Genomic DNA, 24,570 nt, shown 5'->3' on the forward strand with positions numbered 1-24,570 from the left:
CAAGAACAGGAACATCTCCAGAGACTGGTGCTTTGGAGGACTCCAGGGGCTAGTACAGTGGCTGCCAGGGAATGGAACCTCATTCATGAGCTGGGAGGAGTGTACCCCAAAGCCCTAAGGTACAAAGCTCCTATGCACAGGACCTGTTCACAGACTGCTTGATTATTTCCTTCAAAATATTCTCTATAGGGAGCTGGAGGACTGATAAGGTGGCTCAGTAGGTAAAAATGCTTGCTGCCAAGCCTGACAATCTGAGTTTGATCACTGGGAGTCCTCTGACCTGTGTGTGTATGTGTGTGTGTGTGTGTGTGTGTGTGTGTGTGTGTGTGTGTGTGTGTATACACCCGTAGCATGCATGTGTGCCTGTGTACATATGTGTGTGTTACACATACATACATACTTACATATATACACGTACATGCACACAAATAAATAATTGTAATTTGTTTTAAAGAAACTGTGTGATGGAGAGATGGATCAGTGGTAAAGAGCTCTGGCTGATCTTCCAGAGGACCTGAGTTCAATTCCCAGCACCCACATAGTGTCTTACAACTCCAGTTTTAGGGCATCCAATGTTCTCTTCTGGCTTCAGTAGGCACCAGGCCCACACATGTTGCATGAACATATATGCAGGCAAGATACCCATACACATAAAATAAAAATAAATTTAAAAAGAAACTGTAAATATGAATAAAGTTCTGGGAACCTATCTGAGGAGGGGTTGTGAGAACTCTGACTTAGAACTGGCCAGTCAGAAGTTCCAGAGACCTGGACTTGATGCCAGGCCTGAAATGGGGCTGTCCTAGGGACAGAACCCTCAGCCATTGGAACTGACATACTTCCTGTAGACAGGGAGAAGACTGCATTGGATCAGAGGCACTGGTTGTTCAAGAGCTGGTTACTTGGGGACACAGAAATAAACTTTGTGGAGTTCCACAAGAGAACAGTGTGTGTTCTTCCAGCCTTATTAATTCGCCCCCGTTTGCAGGAGGCCTTCATGTTCCACAGCGGATTGGAAGAGCTGTGAAGAGCAGAAAATTCATTGTTATCTGCACTGCTGCTTTATCAGGAGCTAGACTAGCTTGCTTTCCCAGCATTCCCTGTCATCCCAGAGTTTTAAAATCACCTGTTTGCCGTTCTGTCTGTAACTAGGAGTCAAACACAAGCAATATGTCCTTACCAGGCATCCGTGATGGGACCGTGCGGCTTCCTGTGTCCACCAGCTACCCAAGCAAAAACCACATCTCTGTATGACACTGAAAAACTTTCTCTTGAGAAACAGCTGGCAGAACTTGGAATGCTGAAGGCCCCAGATGCCTCCGTCACCCACAGCACCCGTGGCCAGGGAGCTGCGCACCATGGCCATTGCACTTCCTTCCTTGCTGTCTGGCCTGAAGCAAACCTTATGTGGTCTTTCTGTTACTCCCTAGAGTTGTCAGGCTTTTGTGGCCAGTGATAATCAAGGCCCATTGATCACAGAGAGTGACTATATGAAGGACAAAGTCAGGGCCAGGTGCCTCTCTGCTCTCAGGTATGTGTGCTCTCTGGTGGTCGTAAGCAGAGGTATGAGCTAGAGGGCAAAGCTGGCAAGGCTTTGCCAGCAACCTGAAGTGGAACCCAGTGCAGGAGTCTGAATGGGTATTTAACAGGCAGGTTGCTGGAGGTGAGCACCTAGCTAGGAGCAGGGTGAGGCAGAAAGGGCACCAGGCAACCTAGAAACCAGATGGCTTGGGGCTGGACAGGACCTGTGTAAGTGCCCATAGTAGGGTACAAGTCTAAGGAGAGATTTAGAAAGATTTTTGATCTATTTCCCCCTTCCTACCCCTCAAAAAAAGTGTAGTTTCTCCCACAATGCCACCAAGGGAGAGACACCTTCCTCTTGTCCTCCCCAGTCAACCTCCATGTCCCAATAGGTATCCTGGCTCATCTTGGCCTCAGCATATCCTGTCTGAAGGAAATGTTCATAACATCCAGTGTGAGGCTCCCAGACCAGGTGCCATGCATCAGCTCCAAACAGCACCCTCTGGTGTCACCTGCTCCAACCTCAGAACTACTCCCATGAGTGATCTCTTCTAGACAGCAGGTGGTGCTGTAGGCTCACTGCGGAGAGAGCAGTGCCCTGAGCAAAGCTGTTTGTGAGTCAGAGCCAGGGGCATAGCAAGTAGACTGAGGTACACTCCCTCCATTTTAACATGACAAGTATAAACTAGCTACCCCTAAGAAAGGTGTATATGTTGTTGCTGCCTATTGCTTCAGGAATTGTGGTGTAATGAAGAGTAAACTCAGAGTGAGTATGCTTTTGCTGTACTTGGACATATGGAGCCTGAGTCCCAAGGTTGGCATGCTGGTTGTAACTGCACCTCAGCCAGTGAAGGGCCTCAGCAACTGCTGTGCCTACATCTGCCAGGCCCCTCAGTACTGAGCGCTCCCAGGTAAGCCCAGGTTTTGTCCCAGAGTTGCCTTCTATGATTGACAGGTGAAGACAGAGAAATAAGTGAGCACTGTGTACGGGCCCAGCCCATTGGAGGTGGTGGAGCCTTTAGTTAGGGTACTAGCTCTAGCATGTTCTGTAACCATGGTGATGTATGCACCTGTTCAGACTGTAAACTGCACAACTCCTTAACAAGTATGGCATGAATGGCTGTAAAGCAGTTGGTGGGTGTCTGGTTCCCCTCATACAGCCATTCTAAAGCCTCCTTCCTGAGATTTGGTGAGATTTAAATGAGCTGGTGCATGTGTAGAGACTGGAAGTGTGGGTGGGAGCCACTGAGGCACTCACAGTAGCTTGTTCCCTGGGGAACTCCCTGCTCTACCCCTACCTCACCCAGCATCTTCCCCCATCTAACCTCCTGTAGTGCTTCTTCAGGCTCTGCCTGACCCCTGCGCCTCTAGGCCAGTGTGTGTTCATAATCTAGAGTACCTCTGTAAGTGAGTTCCAGCCCCTTGTCTCCAGTGTTGGCTTTCCTCTTGATTTTCAGACTCATATCCTGCCTAGCTGTGTCCTCCTGTGGATCTGCAGACACCCAGGTCCTGCTCCTTTACCCTGTGATCTCTCTTTCTATTGTCCTTTGACCTTCTCTTGGCTTCTTCTCTTCTCTTGGATTCCTATCCAGGAAGCCCTTGGCTATACTTCTGAGCATCATGGGAAGACTGAAGACTAGCTTCTTGTATCTTAAACTGCCCTCCCTGAGTCATAACTTGTGTTTCTGCTATAAGCCTTACCCCTGACTGCTCCCTCCCAGCCTGCAACATTCTTAAAATAAGGTCAGAACCAGATGAAAACTCTTGGTAACAGGCCTTTTCAGTCCACATGATGAACCCATGGACCCCCTTCTTTCATCTCTGCTTAGCTGCTTGACAGTTAGGCCTGTGCCTAACTACCCCAGGGCACTGCCTGCAGAAAATGCACACTTGATGCATGTGGCCAGCTCTCTCACCAGCCTGAGGTCCATTTTCCATCAGAGTGGAGAAACCTTACCAATGCTGACCACTCCAGGCATCTTTCTTCTACCCACAGGGCATGCTGTGCTATTTAGATGTCTGATGTTCCCTATACATCCTTGTTGTCCTTGTTTAAACATAGGTTTCAGGAAAGCAGCCATGTGTTTTTGTCTCCTGATACTCCTTGGGCACTGAGGATATCCTGTGCTTAGTAGGAATCCAATAAATATGAGTTAGATAGGGGGGTGTTTTACTGGTTTTCTTATTAACAAATACTTCTGAGGTATTTTAACACTATTTTGAAGAGGGACTAGAGAGATGACTTAGTGGTTATGGAGGACCCAGTGCTCTCCCCAACACCTATATGGGTGTCTCACAACCATCCAGATTCAGGGTATTTGATATCTCCCCTTGACCTCTGAGGGCACCAGGCATTCTCATATGTTGGTTTTATGTAAATATCCAATGAATAACTGACTCAGAGTTTATAACTCAATGAACTCTGTTTCTCTGTGTGTCTCTGTGTCTCTGTGTCTCTCTTTCTCTTTCTGTGTACCCCTGTCTGTCCTGGAACTTACTATGTAGATCAGACTGACCTCAAACTCAGAGATCTGCCTGCCTCTGCCTCCTGAGTGCTGGGATTAAAGGCGTGCGCCAGTACACCTGACTTGAAATGTTTTAATTACACTCAGCCTGTGGGATTGTCGTGGAAGCCACTTCTGGCTCACTAGACTACTGCATTCTGCAGCCGTTTTTTGATTTTCATGAATCAGACTTCTGTTTTGATGTTTCTCTTAACTAATCCTAAAGATAGAAGAAAACGGTATCTACAGAGTTAGGACATATATTCTACTCTGGAGACTGTGGGATGACTCAAACGTGCTAACCACACCAGTGCCAACAGAGCTCTTCCTGGCCATATGCCCCACTTTCCCAGAGCTCTTATGCCATGTGCCTTGTTAAACTGCTTGAGTCAAAAATTACACTAACTGTCAACAAGGCCAAAGGTACACCAACCATGGGCTGGGGAGGTTCACTGTGCACTTGTTTGCACTGTCTGATGAGGTCCAAACAGCTGCTGAGAGAAGACAAGTGCATTCAGCACCTGTTTTGCTCACCGTTGCCTGGATGTCAAGTCTCTGCTGTTAAATACAGCAAGTGGCTGCATATAACTGAGTGGGACCAAAGAGCCTTTCCAGTCCTTGTTATGGTAACCGAGGATGATTTGCTTTCGCTGTGAGCAATTGCCTTCTCCGTGGTTTGCTTGACTCCATGGTGGGAGCTGTACCATACACCTGATCTTGACTGTGACTTTGGATGACCAGTGGGTATTCAAGCACAGGCAAGTGGCCCCAGCTAGGATTTTTGTTCTGATGACTTGTAACAAGAAGCTATAAAGCCTGCTGCCTAGGTTGGAGATGTGACCAGGTGTTTTTCAAAACAGGTCATCTGTTCCCAAGGCCGACATCCTAGGGAAAACATAACAACAGCGGAAGAGTCCCCTTACCCTAGATTAGGAACCTCTGAGCTGTGGCCAGCATCATTCCCACAGGCTCGGATCGTTCCTTAGAGCTGTGGGATAGGTCTAGATCACCCTGGTGCTGGTGTCTAAGCACCGGTGAGACTACCTGGGCCCTCTGTGGTGCCTCTAGGCATTTCTGCTGTCTTATTCCTGGCACCCCTCCCACTCATGCTGACTGCCTGGCAGGAGGCCTAGTGAGGTGGCAGGCCTGACACACAACCCTCTTGGACTAACACTGGAGACATATCAAAACTACCCCTAATCTCTGTAATAGGGTTCCTAAGTTTCCCATACATGGGACAGCATTAAGGGTGCATTCCCCCATACCCAGTCTTTCCTTAGATGTACTGTTTGTACCCAGAGGAGGATTGTCCTCTGTTCCCAACTACCCAAGACTCCAGCAGCCCCAGGGAGTATAAATACAGTAGAAAAGGCACTAAGGCTGAATAATTGCTTTTAGGTATTGTACTTGGCTCTGACTGCTCTTGCCCTTTTTATATTTGTAGAGTGTCTACCTCCAGTCATGGATTGGAAATGTTTGGGAAAATTGCATCTGGGCTGAACATATATAGACTTTTCCTTGCTATTTCTAAATAATATAGTGTGACAAGTATTCATGAAACATTTGCGTTGTACCGCGTATGAAAAGTACTTGTGGGGTGACTTAAAGTCTGTGGGAAGATGAGTACACAGGACATGCAGATACTGTGTCATCACTATGCCAGGGACCTGACATTGTGGTATGGGGCCAGGTATCTTGGGTCAACCCCCTGAAGATACTGAGATACAACAGCCCTAGAATGATGGGTAAGAGTCCTGAGAAGTGAGAGTTCATGGGTGGGAAGAGGCAATGCTGAAGCCAGAGCCCAGGTGAGCGGGTTCCAGGCTGGGTTCCCCTGTCAGTGATACTAAAACAGGAGACAGTTTGTGCAGGAGCTAATCAGGAAAGCGTGACAAGGGGGGCTCTGCCATCCTAGTGGGGCTTAGAGGAATCAGCTTTGTGATAACCCCGTGGGTCTGGTCTTCAGCAGTCCAGGAAGTAGGAACAGTGCTGGCTTCTGTCTGCATCAGCTGGCTACTACAGCTTCCTGTCAGCGGAGCTCTGTGTCCTGGCCTGAGAGCCTGCGTCCTTTCTTCTCTGCCAGCCCTCCATCATTCCTTTTCTCTGCTTTATAGCTATGACTGCCACCAGCCCTGTCCCTTCACATCCTACTCCCTTACCATTCCACTGTAGGATATAAGTGTGGACTCTGTGTGGTTCTCAGGCCCTGCTTGCCACCCATGACACCAACTCACTGTTGGGCCACCACGGGACACCGTAGGCTCACCCTCACCTTCCCAAGGGCTCTTTGTTCTTACCTTTCTTAGCAGATACTTCCAGCCTCTCCACATCTTATAGGTGTCTCCTGAGGCATTCCTGCCTGCATAAGCTAAGACTTCACCATGCATGTGTATGAGCTCTGCCAGCATCAGGGGCATCTCCAGGACAGCTGCTGCCTCCCTGGGCCTAATGTCTGTAGCACCCATCCCTAGCCTGGACCTGATGTCGCAGGGTGGAGGCTTGCGATGAGAGTACAGTGAGATCAACATGTCTTGCCTAGATTTTTAAAACACTTAAATCAATATACTACTGAAACAGTGTTTCTGTTCTCTGACAAATACGCCTTCAGAATGGAAAGAACATGTGGAAAGATGGATAATTATGACTGAAAGTTGGCAAAATAGCAGAGAAGGCTGAATGAAGTTGTAACCACATGTGTCTGGGTATTCTGTGGTAAGCTCACTTGTGTTGGAACAAATAGCGGATCAAGATACGCTGTTTTGTTGATAGTAGTAACCTAAAGGAGTGTTTGCAGGTAGGCCATTTTTATACATTTTAAGAAAGTTTTTGAAGATAAAAAGAAGACAAAAAGTAAAGCAGAGACATGTAGCGATGAGGTCTTACTATCTGGCCCTTTACAGGAGAAGCATGTAGCCTTGATCTAAAGGATTAAGAAATAAAATATATAAGTCAAGGTATACAAAATTTGCACATATTTCCTGTTGGTCAGAATACTGTCCTAGGCTAGGCTGGCTCAGTGTGTTAGTTCCCTAAGCATGATGGAAAACACAAAGGAGCCAGCTAGAGTCTTCCCCAGTCCTTCAGCACCCATCATCACAGCCCATGCTCTACACTCTTGAAGGAACCAGGTCAGCATTGGTCCCAAACACATGGGTGAAAAGAAGAGGGGTTTCCCGAGAGACTGTGTCCCAGGGACTTTCTTGGGCCAGCCTCACCATTCCCTGGCATGTTCATGGCTTCTCTCATCATCTCCCTTGTTCACCCTGTGTGTATTGTGCTTTGCGGCAACCCACTTTTCTCCTGTTCTTGTTTCACAAGCTGCTCCTTTATCAGTGCTTTTACTCATAATTTTAGTTGACACAGGACTTGGATGTTTGCTGTAGGAGACTTTCCCCAGAAAGGTTTGCAGCCGCTGCACTTCTCTCCTTTCTATCCAGTGCTTTGTGCCGGAATTGGAGGGCTAACTGTCACATGTCACTTTCTGGGTGGTGTGTGAGGAAATCATTGTGCGTCTGGGTCCCATTCAGCCCAATTCTGCCTAATTCTGAGGGTTGGTGAATGAGCCTGAGACAGGAGCAGTCGGTAACTCGTATCCCGCCGGCAGGGGTGGCTGTTGCCTCAGCCTCAGCTTTTGCACACTGAAATGATCCTCTGTGTTATTGCTGAGTGACCAAGGGACACAGAATGAGCTTGGGACTGGCAGGGACTGGCAGCCACTCGTTAGTCCATATGGCATTGCCCGGCTTGGGGACTTTCATCACGGGTTCCTTCTTCAGCATCGTGGGGCGTCGGTATAAAAGGAGGCGCAAAAAACGCTCTGAGAGGAAAGGTAATTACTGGGACACATAGGTGGAGTTTGCATGTCACACAGGAGTGTCTTCTGGGGCGGGCTGCCTGGTGGCTCAGTCTTGCTGCTTCTCTGCCTCGTTGCTGATTGTAGTGCCTCTCTTTGGCTGGTACTTTATGGAATTTGGTAGGGCATGCTGACAAAGGAAGCTTTGAAAACGCGTTTGTACGTGTGAGCGGAGGTCCTTTCAGCTCCCGTCTGCAGGATGCTTTTGGAAAGATGTTTGTGAAGCTGTGGAAGTTTGAAGCTTTAGCGTTTCGAGACTTTTCTCTAGAGACGATTCATAACAGCTGCCTTTTGCCGCCGCTCTTCACTAGTGCCTTTTGCCCTAAATTCGCTTATTATACTGGGAAGGTAAGACTGTAGCTGTCACTGTGGAAACATTTTCTTTCTGCAGAAGCAGAGGGTAAATCCTCCACAGTCAGTGCCCTGCTTATTTCAGTCCTTAATTCCACTCAGTATTTTAAGACATTAAAAGGAATAGGTCTTTAAAAAAAAGATTCAAAAGTTATCCATTGCTATAAAAATTACAAACCTTTGACTTTTGGAGGGAAAACATTCCACAAAAGCTATCAACAGTTACTGTCGTCATATAATTGGAAATAATAGAAAATGTCCCAGTGGAAAAAATGCTTCTAGCCTCGAACAGCCGGCTGTGTTGTGCGGCCCCTGCCTCTGCCTTTGCTTTCCTCGCCCGGCACTGCCTCAGTGCTACCACCCCACAGGGTTAGGGCATGACCTGTCACCGTGGCAAGCTCTGTAGCCAGCAATGATAATTCCTCAGGAAATAAAGTGTGCTGTGGATTTTAAAGGTTGAAGACGAAATTAATTTCAGAGGCAGCAGTCTTTGCAGTTTGCTCAGTGTAATGAAGACTCGTGCACTCAATAGAATGTTGGGGGTTGGAGCACATCATGGTCCCTGCATCCTTGTGGGTACTGTACCTGTGCCCTTGAGGGCTCGTGATGATTTCTCTACTATATGTGTAGAACAAAGAGAGGCTCAAAAAATCCATTTAAGTATCCACTCACTCTCATCTTGGGAGAGTTCAATCCTGCTGCCTTTGTATCTTCAGTTAAGTTTTAAAAGACGGGAAGTCATAGTGCCAGTCAGAAACACGAAAGCAAAGCTATGGGAAGTGCTGATCCAATGGCCTAGTTTAGAAGTGCCCCTTGTTCTGCAGACCCTCAGCACGAGCCACCTGGCTGGGAGAATGCTGGGACATCCAAGCCTGAGTCTGACTTCACTCTTTGGACTCACTGCAGTCCCAGCTCAGGGCACGCTCCTTAAGTCCCCTGGAGCTGTGTCCACTTCAGGAAAAGCTCTGTTGTGTGGCTGCCTTATTCAGGCTAGAGACTTAAAGAGCAGAGTAGTACATGGTAGCAGCTAGGCCTGCACACTACGGAACTTTGCTCCTGACCATGCTCCTAAGTAAGTGCATCGTGACTGTGTGCGGTGGCACTTACTCTTGGTGGTTTATAATATGTCTTTGAAACTGATAGAAACACCCCTAAAACAATGGAGACTGTTAAGAAGGTCATGCAATTACTCCAGAGTTATTTAAGATGGAAACTGAGCTTTTGAAATACTTTAAGGGGCAACAGAGCATGTATAATTAATTGTGCTTTTTCTAAGACTGGAATAATGCATGCCTTTTAAATTTTAGTTCTGTGTTGAAACTGTAGTGGCAAGCTGCTTGTTGAACTGTGACAACAATATGATTTCAGTGATTTTTTCCCTCCCTCTTGCATTTCCCTAGTGACTGCTCAGTCCCCCCTGCCCCCCACACACACCATGGGACAAACTTTGGTCAGCTTGTGTGCAGCTTAGAAGGAGCCTCCAACACAGCAGGAAGTCCCAAGAGAAGGAAAGCTGTTTAGTCTTGGTGCTGACCAGGCAAATACTGCTGGTCAAGGCCTGAGAAGAGCCTTTGGCATGGTCAGACTGTGAGGCACATTAGCACCTGTTCAGGTGTCAGTCCCCAGCCAGCATGTAGGTGACTGGTGGGGTGATCTGAAATTCAGAGGTGCTCCTTTGCTATGTCCCCACCACCACATTGTGTGAATAAGGTCCCATGTCTGTGCCCAGTCCGTCTGCTTTCCCATTGAGTCTTTTGTTTGTCCCAAGTGTGAGAACATCTTTAGTCTGTTCCAAGCTCTTGTGCACATGTAAGAAGGCCGTCGTCAGGCGCTCTGATCTGAGTCCAGCCACCTCTGCCTTGTTTCCAGGGTGGAGAAGTGAATGGCGTTGGGTGTGGTGTGGAAATGAGGCTCTAGTCCAGCAGAGACATGCACTCTCTGAGTACTGTAGGAAAATAACCCTGAGACTCCGAGCAGTCCTCCCGGCTCGGGGTGAAAAGGACGGCTGGTCATGAGTGATCCCAGGCTCCTGTCATGAAGTTGGTCTCAGCGCTAGTCTGTGCAGAGGGGATCTCTTTGAGAGATGAAGGAGTGGCATTGACCGACCCGCCTAACGAGTTCTCATGAGGAACTTGTGCATGCTGGCATAGAGGTTTGGACATTCACAGCACAGATGCAGAAACAGTGTTGCAGTGGTAAGAATGCTGGTCCTGACTCTCAGGCATGAGGTTTGCTCTGGAAAGGGCCATACGAACTTGTGTGACCAGAGAGGTAGTATCTGTGATTTGTGGCTGCTATGCTACTTGTACAGGCAGGAAGGACATTCCCTAGGCTCTGGTGACAGTGAAAGACACTTAATCTGTGATGTCAGCTATGAGAGGGCCTCAAGTGTAGAAAGTTGCTGAACAGCACCACTGTGGGTAGATAGCTCAGATTTCCTAGAATGTGCTGTGACAGAGTGTGTCCTGTTGCATTGTGCTGATGACTTGCTTCATGGCACAAGTGACGACCTTGATGCCAGGGCAAGAGCTCCTCTTAGAGAGGATGGGTTCCATGGCAGAAGCACATTCCAGTCTAGCAGCTGAAGTCCTAAATCATACTTGGAATGTGAATTCTCACTTGGAATGTTATAGAAATTGGATCCAAAGTACATCTCACCAATGCCAATTCCCAGTGTAAATGTTAATATTGAAAATACAGTTTTTAAGCTGGGCAGTGGTGGCTCACGCCTTTAATCCCAGCACTCGAGAGGCAAAGACAGGCAGATCTCTGTTAGTTTGAGACCAGCCCAGTCTACAAGAGCTAGTTCCAGGACAGCCTCCAAAGAGAAACCTTGTCTCAAAAAAAAAAGAAAAAGGAAAAGAAAATACAGTTTTAGAAACATCTTCAGTGGCTTTGTTCCACTTAGTTGTCCCAATGAGAAGGAAAACTAATTAAATATAAGCATAGTATTCTAGATTTTTATATAATAAATATTCATATTGTTTAAATTTTTCTGGATATAGCTTTAATTTATTATGGTGTTTTAAACAACATACTAAGTGTTTTATACTCTGTCTCATCATTTGGTTATAGTAAATACTCTTCTTAGAGAGAATGGTCTGGATTTGATTTTCTCAATTAATTCATAGATGGAACTCTGGTTTATAATCCCATTTTGGACCATTATGTTCTTAAATATAAGCTCCATGTTACATGTGTAGCCAAAACAGTTGGCCTGTGACTTTAATGCATTTATTTAGGGATTATTTTAATTTTTCTGAGATAAACAGCCAGACTTTAGGGCTCTTCAGGTCACGTGGCAAGCATAGTCAGGCTTTGTCTGCTGATGATGGTTAGCACTGTCCAGGATTCTGTCACTGTCACTGCCCTGACTTGCTAAGAACAGTCACAGGTCAGGGACATGAAGAAGCATGATGGAAGGCTGTGTTGCCTGGCTTCTTGCTGGAATTTGTTTAGAATTGACAGGAGCACTCACTGAATGCAGGCCATACTGGCACTCAGGCACAGGGACCCACTCAGTGTGGTCTTCACTGCCGCCACGAGGAAGGCATGTCACTGCTCAAGCAAGGTCAGAGGTCCTCAGCAAGTCTCAGCCAACTGCTCTCCAACACCCCCACCAACAGCCATCCTGTGTAGCGCAGGCTGTTACAGGTATCTGGTAGAGAAGGACCTGAGCAGAGAATGTATACCCTTTAGCAAAGGAGAGTAAAAGCACCTGGAGCACACCGCTGAATCTTGATTGTTTCAAAGCAACTGCCTTTCCCATTGACCCGTTCGTTCACCTTATAACCCCTTCCAGATCAAAGACCTCAGTTTGCAGCCATACACTCACTGTCAGTATAGACTCAGTGCAGAGGAAGCAGACATGGCTGATGTGTTTCCCCATGGCACCTTGGTTCTGTAAGCATAGATGTGATCAGGAACGGGGGCACCCACCTTGGGAAATACTTTACTATGTGCCAGAGACACACAGACCAAAAGCTCTGAGCACTTCATGGGTTTATAGGCTGCTGTCAGGGCAAGTGCTGCAGATGAAGCCAGCTATTTGTGAGGATCTGGACCATGCAGAGAAGATGTTGGCTCTGGGCTTTTGAGGCTATCAGTACCTACAGTTCCATCTTGACAACAAGCTTGTGTGGTACTTCCTGGGGAAGGAAGTCATGCATATAGATAGCATGCTAAATAAAGAGGAGCTGGTGGGACACTGGGACTCTGGTCCTCACCATGGTTATCCCATGTTTGCTCTGTCCATATGGGGTCATTGACCCTGCTGTTACCTGGCAATCTTGGTAAACTCATCTGGTGCTCAGTCACACAGTCCCAGTTATGTATGCCTCAGCACAGTAGATGTGTGTTTACTTAGCCACAGTGGCTAGTTCACAATTGGACAAATTGCTGTCTGGTTGGCACATTTCAGCAAACATTTCAAAATAGAAATAATTGATGAAAAGTACATGTTTTCTCTTTTGGTAATTTTAATAACCAGTCAATATTAGAAACAGCAAGAACCATCCAAGATCCAAGCATCCCAGGAGTTCCTTGGCCCTCCTGGCACTCTATGGGTTACTTTGAGGAAATAACTGTAGCAGTCACAAGACAATGTGAAAAGTTGGGGATCATGATTGTGGTTGCGTAGGCTAGACATGTACCTCTGTATCTAGCACAGCTATTGCAAGGAGGTGGGTAAAGCTGTGAACAGCCGGGCTCAGCCCTCACTCTCCGTCTTCACTGGGCTATGCGTCTTATGGCTGACAGGCATGGATGGGTGCTAGAAGAGAGGTCAGGAGACGAAGCTGCTTCACCCCTGTGGGCTTCAGCTATGGAAGGAGGGTACGACAATCTACAAGTGATAGACCCACTGTGCCTGGAATGTGCAAGTAACACCTGGATAGGTTGATGATTGAAGTCTTTCTGAGCAAGTGTTTGACCTGGGTATGTTCAGAGAGGAGGCAGGAGCCCTGTGGTAATTTGGGGAGAACACTGCAGATCCCTGATTGGGAGAAATCACATCTAGGCTTCTAAAGGAACCCAGTATTTCAGAAGAACCAGAAGCCATTGGTGCTTAAAGACCAAAAAAGGTAGAGATCCAGGATGTCAGGTGATGTAGCTTATTAGAGATTGGCAGGTGGAAGCATGGTCGGGGAGCTGGAAGAATGGCGTGTTCCCACTCTTGGGGCAGAAAGAGGGTGCTTATTGGTATTCATCAAAATGGCTTTCATCCTTGCTGGGATGAACCTGGTTTGTATCCAGCTAAAACATAAGGTGCCAGCACATTCCTGGTGCTGATTGTGAGTAGGAAATAATACAGCAAAATAGGTCAGGGTTGCTCAGAGGCTTCATGGCAGTTGTGACTCAAGATGAATACATTAAGTCAAGCTGAGTGCCTCCAGCCTGGGAAAAGAGCACAATTAACAGAGCCCAGGAGGAGGAGCTCAGGTGGGCCATGGTGGGGCATGCAGGGGTGTGTGTGAACCTGGGGGCTTGTGCTGCTTATAAAGAGACCACCCTGGCTGCTGTGAGGGCAGAAGCAGGTGGCTGAAAAATCTGAGCTCAACTTTGAGGGGCTGGTTGTTCAAGATATGGTATGAGAAGGAAAAAACCTGGATGAGTTATAGCTGTTCTGCCCTAAGCATGTCTGCATGTAGGAGGTGGGACTCCCAAGATAACACAGGTGGTATATGGTACTATTTCTGCCTACGCGAGCACTTCACTCAAGGTCCCTTGGAGAGCTCAGCCCTGGACAAGTCACTCCTTTCTCAGAGTCCTCGCCTGCACTTGACTCTGCCAGACCTTACCCACTAGTAGCTGAGCACTGTACATGCAATTGGCATGTAACTGACCCACTAATGACTCTCCTGCTGCCCGTGTGTAAGTTTTGCTTGATACTTTGTTTTTAGTGAAGCAGAGGGAACTAGACCCACACCCTGTAGTGTTATTACTCCACTTCCTATGTTTCCTGATATCTTCACTGTTTGCCTCTGTGCTTACCAGGTCTCAGTAACCTATACTGGGTCCTCCTGGGCTGATGCCACTGGTGGTACTCTCTGCTGCTGCCTTTAGGCTCTTTCTTTCCTGCTCCATGGGCTACTCTTATTAACTCTCTACCTATCGTGATGAGTGCTGTGCCTGCCTATCCTGATTGTAATTCCCCCACTTGTGTTATACTGTAAAAACGTATTAGCTTAATGCCATGTCCAATTCTTATTTTCTGATACAACCTGCCTCCTCCTCCTCCTCCTTAGTATGTAAGACTCTGCAGGAATTAAACAAGTATCAGGATATATGTGGGTGGTTTTCTAGAAAGAAAAGTACTTCCTTGAAAATAGTATCAGTTGAATATTTTTGGAAACCTTAGTGGTGTTATTTTGCTAGGTGATATTAAAAGGAAAATACCAGTCATGAAGTACTTTGCATTTTCTGACACAACTTGATTAACCTGGTGAATTTCAGTTTGTTTTCTCTTGGTGGTATGAGACATTTGTATTTCAGGAACCATTCAAAATAATCGACTCATCATTTATGTGTTGTTTTTTTTGTTGTTGTTGTTGCAACGCTATAAAATTATTCTAGAGTTGAGCTCACTGCATGCCTATGTAAAGACTCAACCCAAATAATATTTTAAAACTCTGGTTTTAAATGTTTGGTTCATAGTTTTTAAAAATAAAACCAAAAATAGTCATAAAGAACATGCAAAAGTGTTCTTAAAATCTGTAGTTTTTGAGGGAAAATGGAAATTGATTAAATCCATAATAATTATTGGTGAGTTTATTTATGTTTGCCACTCAACTTTTATATGTGGTGCATACATGTGTATGTATGCACACACATGTAGAGACAAGATCCATGGTGAGTGTCTTCCTCCTTTACTCTTCACTGTATTTTTTGGGACAGAGTCACTCGCTGAACCTGGAACTCATCAATTTGGCTAGGCTAGCTTACCTGCAAGAATTCCATGGATCTACCTGTGTCCACTCTCCCAGCACTGAGCACTGTCTGCTGCACCCAGCTTTTTATGTGAGTGCTGGGGTTCCAACCTTGGGACCCCATGCTTGCCCAGCAGAGTGTGTTCTTTACCAACAGAAGTTTTCCCTAGCTCTCCTGTCTGCCAGTTATCTTTATCTGTAAATGTTTTAGTGTACTTAGAGACAGCATTTTCACTAACTCAGTAGAAAGGATTTGGGTTCTGGTATGTCTTTGATATAAGCAAGTCATGTAGTCACATGTTCTTTCTCTTTTAGTCTAGAGTATCTATTAAAGGGAGAGAAGGAAGAGGCCTGCAGCCTCACCACCATAGGGAGATGAGGGCTGTCTCAGAGGCTAGTGGAGATGTTAATATAAGCCTTTGTGTTTTTGTTTTGCAACAGAAGAGTCTATAAAAAGATACATAACAGGGCTGGAGAGATGGCTCAGTGGTTAGGAGCACCTGCTGCTCTTCCAGAGGTTCTGGGTTCAGTTCTCAGCAACCACATCAGACATCTCACAACTGCCTGTAATTCCGGCTCTGGGACTTCATAGATAAATACACTCATGTACACACACTTCAAAATAAACTAAATCTTTTTTTAAGATACATAACAAGAATCATTTCTCTCTCCCACCTAATTTAAAGGTAAAATATTGCCAATTTAATCACAGTAGTATTTGGCAAATGAGGAAGGACAGTGCAGATGAATGGCCCATGTGTCAAGGGAAAGCTCCTTTAGATGTCCCTGCTTAAAGCATCATCTTTGCCAAGCACTGTTTCTGAATGTGGTATGTTTGGTTGCTTGGCTTTTCATTCCATCCCTCTGTCTGTGAGATAAGACCTTTCAGGTGTGGGGCCTCTTGTGTCCACCCTGGAATGCTCCCGACAGGTTACTGCTTTAGTTCAGAGTTGCACGATGATTCTAAACTTCTCTTTTTCTGCACTGCCATTAGAATCACCTTGAGTAGTGTGGCTAAAGAAACAAAGTCAGAATGGTAGCCGGAGCCCCATTAATGAGTTAAATGCAGGTCTCTGCTCTTCTGATGTGGAGTCAGGAGGTCTTCACACTTGCTGCCTCCCAGCTTTAGCTTACCTCTTCCTACCCTTGGAGGCATCTTGAAAAATGGAGCAATTATTTTAAATGTTGCTATCAAATAAAGCCAATTCCTGGAATTTTCTTCCTTTGGGATTTTTGATGGGGTTTTAATTCTTGTTCATAGTTCAGGCCACAGACCTTCTTTTCAGGCTGTAAGAAACAGCCACGTGAAATGCTGTAAAGCACTTGGCGTCTCCTCTGCTTTGTTTTATAACCTTTGGTGCAAGGTTTGGCATTTGTAGGTGCTGGCTTCTGCTCTGCAGGGATTTCTAGCTCTTGTTCTTACCACACAGGTCCCCCACCCGCCACCAGCCATAGCACAATTATTTTCTACTGTGAGACATTTTCCATGTCCTTTACAGAATTTCAGTGAAAGCAGAACAATCAGGCAGACTGTGCAAGCCGGGTGGTCCTCGCCAGGCTGTGCTCTCCTGTGCCTTAGGGTCCAGCACTGCAACAGACATCTGAGTAGAGCCAGCTCCCACCCACACCAACTGTTGCTGGTTACCCAGCTCCCACAGCCCTTGGGAGAGGGGGTGAGAAGATGCAGCACCAGCGACTCAGGCACTGGGAGTCAGTGAGTAGCAGAGTGTGCTGCAGGCTCTTTTATTGAGGAAGTTAGACCTGCCCTTTTACCCCCTCCCAAGGTCCTATTGGCTCAGGTGACCTACTGCTGCATGCCCTTTCCTCATTGGTGTCTCTGGGTCAGCAGTCTCTGGGTGTAGAGGCAGGCTTGACTCAGGGAAGAAGTGCCTGCCTGGAATGCGTGTGCAGGCTGGCCTGGGCACCTGTGGCTTGGGTAGGCTGGTCAGCAGTTACTCCTACAGCCAACTGTTGATTAATTATGTAAAGAGTGAAGTTAGACTAATTGTGTGACATCTGCCCATCTTTGAATTAAACTCTCCTTTAAGATAATGTAGATCCCTGTTCAGTATGAGAACCGAGATCCTCATTCTTGTGAGGATGAAGGTCTTTGTTTCTCTGGGATAAAGGCCCCACAGTGTATTTGCTGGGTCGTGTGGCAGTCTCGTGTTTAGCTATTGTACTCATGGTTCCTTTATATTCCTCCCATCTCCTGCCTCCCCCATCCGTGTGCCTGTGCAGGCACCGGTGTAGTTTCTCTAGCCCTCGCAGCACCTGAGTTGAGGTTTCTGATTGAGACTTTCTCTTCATTATGCAACAGTGCTTAGTTCTCTCTCTCTCCCCCCCTCTCTCCCCCCTCTCTCTCTAAATTATTTATTTTCATTTTGTGTGCATTGGTATTTTGCCTGCATGTGTGTCTGTGTGAGGGTGTCAGATTGTGGAGTCAGACAGTTGTGAGCTGCCATGTGGGTGCTGGGAATTGAACGTGGGTCCTTTGGAAGAGCGGCCAGTGTTCTTAACCACTGAGCTATTTCTCCAGCCCTGTGCTTAGTCCTCTTAAGCTACCTTTTCCTCATGGCCAGGCATGGTGGACATGTTTTCATGTGCTTGATTCCCACCCATGTGTCCTTTGTGGCAAATGGTGTCTTTCTGATTTTTGCCCATTTTCTTACTGGATATTTGTTTCACTGTTGGCCTTCTTATCTACCCTCCTTGCTGGATATATGGTTTTCAGTCAGAAGGGCCTGTAAGAACAGGTTTATTTCTAAAGTCTACTGTATCAACTTTCCCTTTCCTGGCTTGCATTTGTACTGTCAGGTCTGACACTCTGCCTGGCCTAGATTCCAAGCATTTTCTCTTAAGGTTTTCCTGTAAGTTTCATGGTTCTATGTTTTGTATGTAACTTCCTGACCCATTTTGAAGTCATGTTTGGATGCAGTATGGGCTGTGCCAAGGTCCTGTTTAGCCTCCACCTCTCCTGGCTCCCTTGTGTTGAAGGCTATCCTCTTTCCGCTGGCCACTTTTGCACCTTTGTCCAGGCTGCTAGGCTCATCTGTTCTCAGCTCTGCTCTGTCCCATGCTCTGCTCTCTGTCCCTTGCTGACTCTGTCCTAGCTCAGAGGGCTGAGATTGCTTATGCCTTCCTCCTTTCCCCTTTTCCCAGGGGTAAAGTCTGTGTTAATTTAATTTCCTGACCACTCTGCATGTCTGTAATCTCTGTGTTGACATCTATAGACTGTCTGTTCTCACTGTTGGTGTCCTGATTCCCTGGGTGAAAGATGTTATGCATGTTTTTAAAATTGGAACCCGTTAGTGTGATGTCATGAGACCCAGGGTCTTGTCCAGTTCTGCTTAAGCCAACTCTTCCATACTCTGTAAGAGAAACGGTGACAGTGCCTTAAGTCCAGCATCCTACCTAAGAAAGTGTCTTAGTAACAATAGGGTTACTATTGTTGTGATAAAATAGGATGACCAAAAGCAGTGTAGGAGGAAAGGATTTGTTTACTCACAGTTCATCATAAAAAGCAGGGAGGTCAAGAACTCAAACAGGGCAGGAACCTGGAGGCAGGAGCTGATGCAGAGGCCATGGAGGAGTGCTGCTTATTTCTCATTCCCCTTGACTTGCTCAGCCTGCTTTCTTAGAGAACCCAGGATACCAGCCCAGGGGTAGCCCCACCCACAATGGTCTGTGCCCTCCCCCATCAATCACTATTTAAGAAAATACCCACGGGCTTAGATATAGCCTAGACTTATGTAGGCATTTCTATATTGCTCCCTCCTCTCTGATGATTCTAGCTTGTGTCAAGCTGACATAAAACCAGCCAGCACAGAAGGCTTCTTGCTGTCCCTTCTGGGGGTTCCAGTAGCAGCATTAGGTGACCTTTTGTTTTCAGGTGGCTAGCAGAGTTGTCTCAGCCTAGTGGGAGTGAATCTTGTGAATCCCCTCTTGTGCTTGTCTCATTCCACCTATGCCTGGAACTCCAGGCTCCCACTTAGAGTTCTACATAGGGTCAGGCTGGGCTCTTTGTAAGCTATGCTGGAGTAGACAGTGTTGTTTACAAGTTTTCTCCCTCACCAGGAATAGCTGCTTTTGTCAGGGTTTGTTTTCTTATTTGTTGGTTGATTTTTGTTTGCTTTGTTTTGATCTGTGTCCTTTGGTTTGGGTGATTTCCAACTTCTTCCACTCCAAGTCAGGTTAATGAGGCTTAAGAAATGTCAGAGCTTCTGGGTACCACCTTGGCTTCTAGGGCACATAGCATGTCTACCCTGATTGGATTGTCTTATTTCTTTTATTCTGAAATCTGGGGCTCTCAGCTGTATACCACAGAACATAAAGAAAAGGTAAAGTATATTTTTCCATTTTGAGCATACTCCTATTATCCTTCCTTGTCCCCTCCCATTCCCACTGATGCCCATCCTCTTCCCAACTAGCTCTGTTTCTACTATTTTTGTTGTTGTTGTTGTTGTGTTTGACACAGTTTCATTAGGATTGTTTACAGGAACATAGATGAGTTTGTTTACAGGAACATGAATTCCCTACCAGTGGTTATACCACTGAAGAAAATGTCTGTCCCTCCACCACCAACTGTTAATTGCTGTAAATCCTTAGGGGAGGTGGAGACCCCTCATGAACCCTCTCCCCATCCTGTCTTGTGCATGTAATCATAGCTATTGTGAGCTCAATAGAATAACAACAATATCATGCCTGAAGCCAGCTTTTCATTCTGCTCCCTATCTTTCCCCAGCTTTTACCTCTTTTCAATGGTGTTCCCTGAGCCTTATATGCATGTGCATTCATGTGTGTGCATGTATTTGTGTGTGTGCGTGAGTTCACATTCATGTGTGTGTGCGTGCGTGCATGTGTGTGTGTGTGTGTGTGTGTGTAGATGTCCCACCCATGACTAAGCTGTCAACAGTTATAGATCTCTGCAGTTACACTGATGATTGCAATAAAGAAGCCTCTGTGCACTCTGCCTGTCTTATGCCTCCTCTGAGCAAACAAGAGCTTTCTTTCAAATTTGCATTTTACCACATAGTCTGGGTCTCTCAGAGGTGTCTGTTCCCTGTCCTGTTATTTCTGTCTTTGCAGTATTATGCTCCAACCTCTGGCCAAAACTAGTCTGAATGAACAACCATATCCCTGTTTCCTGAGCTTACCCTTTCCTTCCTAAAGGTGCCTGCCCCCCTACAGTGTTCCCACACTTGATACTTCACCAACCCCCTACTTTCTCCTAAAACTTTCCATAGTGCTTTGAGCTGGTGAGATGGCTCTGTAGGTAAAGATGCTTGCGGCACAAGCCCGATGACCTCAGTTCATTTCTGGAATCTGCATAGAGGTGGAAGGAGAGAACCAACTCTACGAAGTTACCCTCTGACCTACACACACACACACTAAAAAGTAAAACTGTACAGACTGAGGACACTGAGTCATACACTGCAAAGTCGTATAAAATATACACCCTTGCATAGGGGATCCACATGCCCATCTCCTGCAGTCACCAGCCCAGGACTGTTCCTTTCTCTGCTTCTTTCCAAACCACACTGAACTACTTTGAAATAAGTCTTAGACATCATCATTTCATCTATAAATACTTCAGTATGTACCTCTAACGGATAACTACTGTTTCCATACCATAACTATTAGCAAAAGTTCCTTAGCATAAAAAGCTGTCTGGACAGTACTAACATTTGGATTCCTTAATTGTAAAATCTATCTTATTTATTTTAGGTTCTTATGGTACCCAGAAATGCTTTAGACATAATAGATGCTTGAAATATATCTTAAAGTAATGGATTAATATTAAATGATAATGCCTTTATAGATTTATTTCTATTTTCTTTTTATTTCATATGTGTGGGTGTTTGCCTACATGTATGTATGTCTATGCAACATTTGCATGTAGTGCCCATGGAGATCACGAGGGTATCATCCCCTGGGACTGAAGTTGCCATCAGTTTTGAGCTTCCATGTGGGTACAGGGAATCAAACCTAGGCCCTCTGAAGATTATCTAGTGCTTATAACCATTGAACCATCTCTCTAGCCCCTTGAAAACCTTGAATAAAAGATTCTATGTAGAAAATCCATCATGCAAGTGCTATATGAACTATATGTACTACCTAGCATAATTAATCACAATTTTCCTAAAAGCAAGGAATTTACTTTATTGATATTGATAAAACAAATTTGTTTACAAAAGAATAATTGGCTTCAATTTTTGCAAATCTTTTTCTCTTAATTGCAATTTATCAGAAATATTTGGGAAGATGAAAACCTTAAATTTTTTAGTGATTGGACAGTTGAAATTTTTCTTTAGATCTTTTCTTAGTTTCTCCTGCTAATTGAATAGTAGTTGTGTGTGGTGAAGGAATCGTGTTAGATTTAAGCTACTATACACATTTTGTTCTCATGTGACAGGTTGTTGGGGTGGATGGAAGTGTGGGTAAAATACCTGAGGTATCAGCTGGGCAGTATTGGTGCATACTTTTAATCCTAGCACTTGGGTAGGCAGAAGCAGGTGGATCTCTGTTAGTTTGAGGCCAGCCTTGTCGACAGAGCAAGTTCTAGGACAGCCAGGGCTACCCAGAGAAACCCTGTCTCCGAAAAACTTTTTAAAAAAAAAGTGTGGTGTCTTGTTAATGTGACATCACTTTACTACCATTCATAGACTACAAGGGCAGAGAGAAACTAGATGGCAGTTTATTGTAAGTCTGTGAGCTGCTGTGACATAGCTGTTGACAGCAGGCCCTTATGGGGTAGAATTACCACCTTGTCCCTGGCCCAGAACCTTAGTGACCCTTTATTCCCTGGAGTAGAGCATGAAGTTCCTGCATACTTGCCCTAGGTTTCCTTTGTGGAGGTCCCTTCCTTGCCTCCACTGTCCCTCCACTTAAGGTGCCCTGGAGTATGCTTAGAGGAGATGGAAGAGACTGAAAATATTCCTTCCCAAATGACAAGCCCAATATTTTTTATGATATTTGTTTTTTTATTGCTGTGCTGTGATGATCAATACACAAAGAGGCCGTACCTCATTTTGCCAGGATTACACACTAAACATTGTTTTTTGCTGTCTTTCAGACAGAAGTGGTCTCCGCCAGTCAAGAAACCCTCAAAAGCATTTTACCATGGATATAGAAGATGAAGAGAACATGAGTAAGATCTAGGCCTATTACTTAGTGCCCAAGTAGTTCATGTTCCATTAAAATATTAGTGCTTTTGTATATATGATTAATAAGACTAGCTTGATGTTTCCTAAGATGTGGGCTGTTGGCAGTGGTGGGGTTTTGTATATAGGCATTAATATTTACTGTGGACATTTTCCTTACAGCCACCTATCTAGAGTTTTCATTCCTCATTATCATCATGGGACCATCATTTTTATTCCAGAAATATGCCTCTAGGTACTTGTCTCATAATGCTGTGTGGCTTCATGTGAAGTTATGATTCTTATAATAAAGTGCAAGAAAACCTTTTTGATTGACTCAGATACCTGGTCACTGGGATATCAGTTCATAAAGCTCCCTTCAGACACAGTCGCTGCTCCTGCATTGGAGGGAAGGGAATCTACATGATCTTAGTCTCTGAAGACTGGAACGTGATTGGTGCTAGTATGAACCAAACCCCCACTGGGGTTCTTTCTGTTCTCCACAGCGTCTTCCACAGGGCTGCGGGCATGGGGCCACAGACACACCGACGATTCCTCCCTTGGCATTGTTCTCTGTGAGTCACCAGTCACTTCTGTCCACCCTCAGTCCCAGAGAGGAGCAGGTCCAAAGGGAAAGTTGCCTGGAAGCAGCATTTTTCCAGCTAAGGTGCTCTGTCTGTCTGAAGGAAGGACATGCAGCTGCACAGCAGAACCACATGTCCTGGGGGTGGTATGATGGTGAGAACCAGGCTTAGCACGCTCTCCATGACTCAGCCCAGTAGCAGGGATGCTCAGAGCCCAACAGTCTGTACCCCACTGCTGTGCTGGATCTGGGGTGGGCTTTGCAGCAGACATCCTCTACCCTGAGAATGACCACTGACTGGCAGGAAGCAGCTGCCCAGTGCCGTTCTGAGTAGTGTAGCAGCTGGCATGCTTTTTCCTCTGCAGATGCGGTCACTGCTCACAGCTCACTGGTCACTTCTCAGTTCTGCTCTAGTAACAGTTTAAGCTGTGGTTTTGCTGGCAGATCCACCCGTCATGCTCAGTGTTGCCAGGTTTTAAACTCTACATTTCAGGCAGTATTGCCAGTGCTATGCCAACCCAGTAACACCTCCCTGGGAATATGCGAAGGTGTCCCCAGGGCTACCTGCTGACTTGGGTTGTGTCTCCAGCTGTGGCTATCATCATTGAGCCTTGGCTAAGTTAACTAAGGAAGGCTCCTCCCAAATAATATTCCTGTAAAAATAAACTTTTGACTCTTGTGTAAACTTGAAATGTCAGGCCTGTGTCTCTTGTGGTTTTAAAAGCAGTTACAGTTCCACTGTGATTCATTTCCCAGTTTAAATACAGCAGAGACAGTGCCTGCTTCAGCAGAGAGTGGGCTCTGTCTCTAATTGGAGTCTTTTATTTTTTGTTTGCTCAGGAGAATTTTTTTGATAAAATGCAATTGGTACCTTTTCTTCTGAAGTGAGTAAGAGTTGAGAATGATTTTAGCTGTCACAGAAAGTGTATTTTTTCTCATAATCTTGACTGTTAACTTAGTTCTGAGGGCATTTGGCTATTTGTCATCATTAATGTTTGGCTAAATGCATGTCAGAGTGCCTTGCTGATGATGTTTGTTCCAATGCTGGTTAATTTTGTTTGTTGATAAACTTGAATTGTGAACAGAATGTAGTATGTGATGTTCTCCCCCTTTATTAATCTCTCTATCTGTCTTTGCTCTACCTCTTCACCTTTTGTTCCCTGAGTACCGAAAGGAGTAACCTACCGGTCTTTTGCTGGAGGATGTTATAAATGAAAATTTAGTGCCCATTCCATTAGCTTTGTCAGCTGGGAGAAGTGGTGTGTGTGTGTCAGGAGTGCTCTGGGAAGAGGTGTCTATTGAGAGACCCCTCCCCCCCCCACACATGGACTGAGTTTATCTTGGTAGTCTTGCTGTCTCAGCTGAATAATGATGGCCCTGGGCATCTGTGATCCTTAACTCTAGAGACTGGCAGCAACAACCAAGACGTTTATGACATTAACCCCACCCACGGGCTCACTGAGGAACATTTTCAGTGTTTTCAGATGGCTTGACATAGAAAATCTGTTGGCATGTTGCATAATGAAAATAGACCCCTGAAGCCACTATGTTTAGGAATATTTTCATCAACTAAGATGTACTTTGGATTTTAGGAGCTAGTGGTTGAAGGTATAAGTAAGCACTGCTCAGCCCTGCTGTACTGGGCATACTGCACAGGACTGAAAAATCAAATGATAAAAGAGGAACTATT

At 45.6% G+C, this 24,570-nt stretch overlaps 1 protein-coding gene across 12 annotated transcripts in view; it reads left to right on the forward strand.

The window, feature by feature from the left end:
- Positions 1-24,570, forward strand: part of Adarb1 (adenosine deaminase RNA specific B1) — a 122,801-nt gene that overhangs the window by 55,862 nt on the left and 42,369 nt on the right. For 2 of the 12 annotated variants that reach the window (XM_040732500.1, XM_040732501.1), the window contains exons 1-3: positions 7,683-7,854; positions 22,231-22,305; positions 22,804-22,872. In XM_040732500.1, the coding sequence (XP_040588434.1) occupies positions 7,710-7,854; positions 22,231-22,305; positions 22,804-22,872 (289 nt within the window). In that variant the 5' untranslated portion in view covers positions 7,683-7,709. Of the gene's footprint in view, positions 1-7,682; positions 7,855-19,468; positions 19,496-22,230; positions 22,306-22,803; positions 22,873-24,570 lie in introns of those variants that run through there. The other 10 variants (XM_040732506.1, XM_013113928.2, XM_040732505.1 and 7 more) reach the window with 9 other exon arrangements.

This window comes from Mesocricetus auratus, unplaced genomic scaffold, assembly GCF_017639785.1.
Source record: "Mesocricetus auratus isolate SY011 unplaced genomic scaffold, BCM_Maur_2.0 Super-Scaffold_100027, whole genome shotgun sequence".
Taxonomy (NCBI): Eukaryota; Metazoa; Chordata; class Mammalia; order Rodentia; family Cricetidae; genus Mesocricetus; species Mesocricetus auratus.